General features: G+C 41.9%; 1 protein-coding gene across 1 annotated transcript in view; it reads left to right on the top strand.

Annotated features, from left to right (window-relative positions):
• The window catches only part of ush2a (Usher syndrome 2A (autosomal recessive, mild)), a 152726-nt gene that overhangs the window by 121155 nt on the left and 25571 nt on the right, over positions 1–6000 (top strand). The window contains exons 57-58 of the mRNA XM_087178958.1: positions 511–728; positions 825–961. Of these exons, the coding sequence (XP_087035084.1) occupies positions 511–728; positions 825–961 (355 nt within the window). The remainder of the gene's footprint in view (positions 1–510; positions 729–824; positions 962–6000) is intronic.

The following is a 6000-nucleotide window of genomic DNA, read 5'->3' as shown; positions in this document are numbered from 1 at the left end:
TTTCAGTTCCACAACTTAAATGTGTTTATTCTCAATACACTAAACTATACTAAAATATAGTAAAACACTTAACGTACTTGAGATAACTAATTTAACATACTGATCCTTTTTCTTTGTTATGCCTCCACGCCGGTGACAGCCAGGGCCAGAGGCATTATATATATTGTATATATATTGAACATATGACAAATACACAAAAGAGAAATGTCAATATATTTTTGATACTGGAGCAAAAAGACACCTAAAGTTTATTTTGAATATAGTATACTTATTTGCTCACCAATGTTTTCCAGAAATACATGAAAATAATACCCCATGGTTTATTCAAAATATCTCATGTGCAGTACAACCTAAGTGGTTTCAATTAAACGTCACTTTCAGTATATCAATTTTAGATAAATAAAAAATGTGCTTAAGTATATGAAACACAACAGAACTTCTATACTTTTTATGTTAGGACTATAAAGAATAAATAGTCAATGGCTAATCCAAGCATTTATTTTATCATAGGCGTCCAGTAGGAACAGAGGAGGAGCTGCTGGTTTTCATCTGGTCCAGTGGGCCACTTGAATTTTTTGATGCAAGCCCCAACCTGCAACCCTTCAGCTACTTCCAGTACAGGGTACGAGCCCACAACTCCAAAGGCTCAGTTCTGAGCCAATGGGCTTTTGCCCAGACCTTACAAGCAGAACCACAAGATATGACCCCTCCCACTGTCACACCCACTGGTGAGTTCACTCAGTCACATGGGAATGCTTTTGTCACATGAAAATGCTCTTGATTTGAATCACTTTACCAGTCCCATATGCTGTGCACTTTGACAGGTGCACACTCAGTCCATCTGAAGTGGAGTGAACCAAGACAGCCCAATGGTCTTATTTCCAATTATAGACTGGTTTACAAGAAGCACCAACAGGACCCAACGCTCAACTCAACTGCTGTTACTGCTCTCACTGTGGAGGTAAATGTACAGATACACAGTAAATGGTGGATGATGAGAACATGCGTTTCTCTGTGAGAGTCTCTTCCTTGATCACATGTTGTTTTCTGCAGGTATTTGTTGAGTCTGATATCCTTATGGCGAAGGCGCACAGGTTTCTGTGCACTAATAACATTCTTCACGCATTCAAAAATTGTGAGCGTTATATATGATACAGTGTGTGTGTGTGTATTGTCATTTGCAATGCATGTAAAGAAATTTGGACTCTACCTGTGGTGCTGGTGCCATCTGTTTGCCAGTGAGGGGCCTGCAACACACTCACACACACACACACACACACACACACACACACACACACACACACACACACACTTACAAACTGCCCATGGCCAGTTATTCTCCAGGGCCCTTCCCACAATTCTGTGCCATGCCTGATGCTCTGAGGGAATAACTATGAGCAAGCCCCTGCAAAACAAACCCACACGTGTGCACACAAAAAGACCACATAGGAACACACAAACACTTCCTCACGCAGGCTCACACATGTACTGTACACACACACATATACTACTGTTAACAGCAGCCATCTAGCCTAAATAGGAGTTGGCAGCTCAGTAAGCAGGCTAAGTTCACCCAAAGCTACAATGAGATATTTGCTAACAGTGGCTAGCATCTCTCTGCACGCCACCACACACCTGTATGTGTGTGTATTAATGTCTGAAACTTAGTCTTGTATAATTCTACTTACATGCAGCAGTTATCATTTAAAAAATAGATTTATCTCTGTGACAGAAAACAGAAAAGTATAGAAAGAGAAAGAAACAAAAACACGACCAAACAAGATAAATAGAGTTTCAAACATGACATGATGATTAAAGGAGAAAGAAAAGAGGAATGGATATGAATACATAAATGTATACACACTTAGAAGGAAAGGGGAAAAAGTAAAAGACAGAGAGCCAGACTGGCAGAACAAAGAACAACAGAGTGAATAGAGAAGGTAAGAAAGAGAAGAGAGCACTAGAGGGAGACCAAAAGAGAGAAGTGGGGTGGGGGGGTGGGGTTTGGGGGACAAGTGAAGGAACAAAAGGGGGGCAAGACAGAGTGATAGATCTGGGAAGGAGGGAGGAGAGCAAAAGGGGGAGAAGAGGTAGAAGTATAGATCTATATTCTGTCCATACGAGTGGCCTCTTCTCCCTCTGTGACCTTTGGCTTGTCACTCATAATTAATACAAGATGTAAATGGAGACCTTTCACCTTCTCATTGATATGGAACACTGTGTTTGTGTGTGCGTGCGTGAGTTTGTGTGTGTATGTGAGAGAGGCTCATTGACATGGCATAGACTTATTTTGGTGGCGGTCATTTGTCACACAGTTGCCTTCACCACATGCACTCCGTCGTTTAGGAATACACAAAGAAAGTGAAAATGAGAAACAACGTTCCCAGCAAACTTTAAAAGAACAGCCTATATTAGGGTTTTGTAACATTTGTGTCTTCACTAGTAATGCAGAGCCAAAAAGTATTTTTGATATATTGGGTTTGACATTTAAAAAGCAAATTCATTTGAGGTTTAAAAGACATAAGACACTCAATCAGTTAAAGGACTATATTTGACAAACAATTACTGTTGTTGTTTTGTTTTTTTACCTTTATATTGCTGTTTTAGCAGCTTTAAATGAACAATGTTTTCTTCAAGCTAAGATAATCATATGTTAAACATCTCCTCCAAACATGCACAACAAAATAAACGAGCAGCTAAAATGTTGGGAAGGTTACAGAGTGAGTGGCTGGATCTGTAAGGGAGTTAAATAGTCAAACTTAATGACAGCTGTAGTTTTTTGAGTGCTAACAAATTATAAGAACAAGTCTTATTGTAGATTCTTAAATATTGTAGACTATGGATTGTAACCACAGGAACATCTTTCATTTTTTCAGAAATACTGATGACAGAAACTCTTAATGAGAGACTGCCGGAAGTGACGTTAGGGCTTTTTTTCTCACTTTTATCTTCACTGATCAACCCATTCTTTTCTGCTCATAATCTCTTAGTTTGTGGATGTATTGTTATGTGCATGTGTGTGTGTCCATTTGGTATGTGTGTATTTGTGTGTGTATTGATCTCAGGCTGGGCTGGGAACCCTGCTCTGTGCCAGCTTGGCTGATTAATGGGGTCGTCATGGCAATCGGACGGAATGAGGGTACGAAGCGCAGGCGGCCTGCCTCACTAGATCCCTACGTGCCGCCTGGCACACACACAGTCTCACACACACAAACACACACACACATTCTCCCTCCATGCCTTACACCTTTCTGACAGACATGTTAGTCACTCACACAGGGTGTCAGGTTGCCTATCCTGCATCGTGGTCCTCTTACTTCTCTTATGCTTTATATTTCTCTTTATTATTTTCTGTCCTTCCTTTTTTCAGGCCTCTTGTTGTTTACCCATGTCACCTCATTATTTTTGTTTGTTTGTTTCTTTCTTTTTTTACACTGGCACGACATATTAACTAATTTCTTTTCTCTGGATCTTCATACCACTGGAGATTGTAGCTACCAAGGATCATTTTGTTCTCACTGTTTCAGGGCTTGTTTCATGCACCTGCCACTCACCTCATGCCTCCCCATGATCTTCTCCTCTCTTCCATGAGTCACCCTTTCTTTCTTTTTCCCTTGTCATTTTCTGCTCACACACACACACTGCCTTGCAGCTCTTCTACCTTTTTCTGCCTCTTCTTTCATTTACCTCCCCATCCTCCTCTTCAATCCCTGCTGCCCTCTCTTCTATGCTCTCTGCCCTGGTTTAATCTAAACCCTTTAATTTTCCCCTCATTCCACACTCTACATCCCCTTCCACTCTATCCTTATATCTTAATTTCCTCAACTCCTCTCGTCCTTTTGCCTGCTTCTCTCACCAGTTTTACTACCGTCTTTTGCCTCTTCCACACTAACCCTTCTGTGCACCTGCATCCCCTATAACTTCCCTTACTCCCTTTCCACCTCCTTTCCTTCTCCCATTCACTCTTGTCTCCTCTCTTACATCCTCGTGCCTCCTGTATTCCCCTGCCTACCACCTCCCTTTCTCTCCTCCTCTAGTCTTCTGTCCTTTTCTCCCTCCCTTGGCTGTTCCAGATGTTACATTGCGGCCCTTGGGATCACTCGTGAAGGGAGACCATGTGAATACATATATGTGTGTGTATGTGTGTGTGTGTGTGTGTGTGTGTGTGTGTGTGTTACTTTATGTGGATACATATGTCTGAATATGACTGCATGTGAGTATGTGTGTGTGCATGCATAACATATTTTTGTTTGTGTGTGTATGTGCAACAGTGTGTGTGTGTGTGTGCGCGCGTGTGCTGTATTAATACATCCCATTGATCAGAGCAGGACCCCTGACAGTCATCATCCCTGAGAACCATCTGGCCGACGCCTGACGCTCCCTCACCCAAACACAAGCTGACACCCTATTAATCTGTTACCGCCATGCATACATACGTGTGTGTGCGTGCGTGTGTGTCTGTGTGTGTGTGTGTGTGTGTGTGTGTGTGTGTTCCAAACCCTAACCATGCACACACATACGAACGTGTACACGCACCAGTCCACCATCCGCCAACAACAGCCGGCGCTGAAGGGAGCTGAAGGGTGCTTGGAAATTAAGGTTATTACACAAATTGAGCCATATGGTCTAAATATTTCAGAGCTGAAATTTACTAGGCAATAAAAATGGCCCCTACCTCGGTAATGGTGTAAATTACAGCTTAACCACCAGCGCTAATGATGTCCTTCTGTACGCCCCGTAACCAACCGTACATGAAGGACACATTGTTTAAAAAATACCCCAGGAAAAGCAAGAGAGACACAGAGAGGGTGAGAGAGGGAAAGAGTAGAAGGGATGAAGATAAAGGGGGAAAGATGGAGGGAACAGGAAGTAAAAGAGGGGGAAGAAGAGTGTGAGGAAAGAAGATGGAGAGAAAGAGAGAGTGATTAATATAGAGAGTGGAGAAAGAGAGAGAGAGCTAGCAGCATGTTTACAATCTGTTAGTTTACCATTAAGAGCCCGTCAGAGAGTGCGGGACAGCGAGGGCCAGCCGGCGAACTGTGTCTGAAAGCCAACATGAGGTTCAGAGTCGGTGTGTGTGTGTGTGTGTGTGTGTTTGTGTAGTTTGGCATGCACAGCTAGGAGACGTATAAAAATATGGACATGTTATCAGAATATGTTGTGTGTACTTAGACATGAACGGCCTGCAGGTGTTTGAAATGATTTGATCGGGACAAACAAGTAATAGTGTTAAACAAATGCTGTGAAACACAAAGTATGAATACAGATTCAGAGTTTGGGGAATATGTAAACATGCATATGTTTTGGGCTGGCTCATGGGTTTGCTTGGGAATGCATAGTAAGGACGTGAACAAATAAGATTTACCTCAAGGACTGAGAATAGCTCACTGGAGGTTTTTTCTGGTTACAGGTGAGCTGACCTTAAGTACAGCTAGCCTGAGCATCACATCGTTGAAAATGCGAGTGGAAAACCAATTCCATGCCAAGTATTTGATTACTCACTGGAAAAATGTATTTGTACTGTCAAGTACACGTCATTGTTCAAACAATTCTGCACATGCTAAACATCACCTGTAAGAGAAGGTGGGACATATTATTCTTTTCCTTAATTTCAGTCATATATATAATGTTGCAGTGTCTTAAGTTTAATGAAAACCTAAAATAATGAGGTAAACGTATGTAAAAGTAATCCCTGTAGGAGCAACGCTCTGGCGTCAGACCGCTCTGAACACAAGGTTTCCAAAGGTTTTTTTCTGCTTCAGCTAGCTGTGGATTTCTTCATGTGGTCATACACTCCATGCACAGCTTGTTCTCCCAAAGCAGTCTACCTGAGTAGTTTCATTGGCATCCAATGCGCTCCAGCATAGAAATAACTGGCGCAGGTTTACTTTACAGTTGTTGGGTGACTTGAATTTTACTAGCGACATTACCTTTTGAATCTTGAGTTCAAACATGTACAGATGGTTTTGAGAAGTTGCCATTTCCAGTCATTTGTGATAG

This window comes from Seriola lalandi, unplaced genomic scaffold (genome assembly GCF_002814215.2).
Source record: "Seriola lalandi dorsalis isolate HSWRI2012SDOR001 ecotype SW California unplaced genomic scaffold, Sedor1 jcf7180002054763, whole genome shotgun sequence".
NCBI lineage: Eukaryota > Metazoa > Chordata > Actinopteri > Carangiformes > Carangidae > Seriola > Seriola lalandi.
This window is presented reverse-complemented; position numbering and strand designations above follow the sequence as displayed.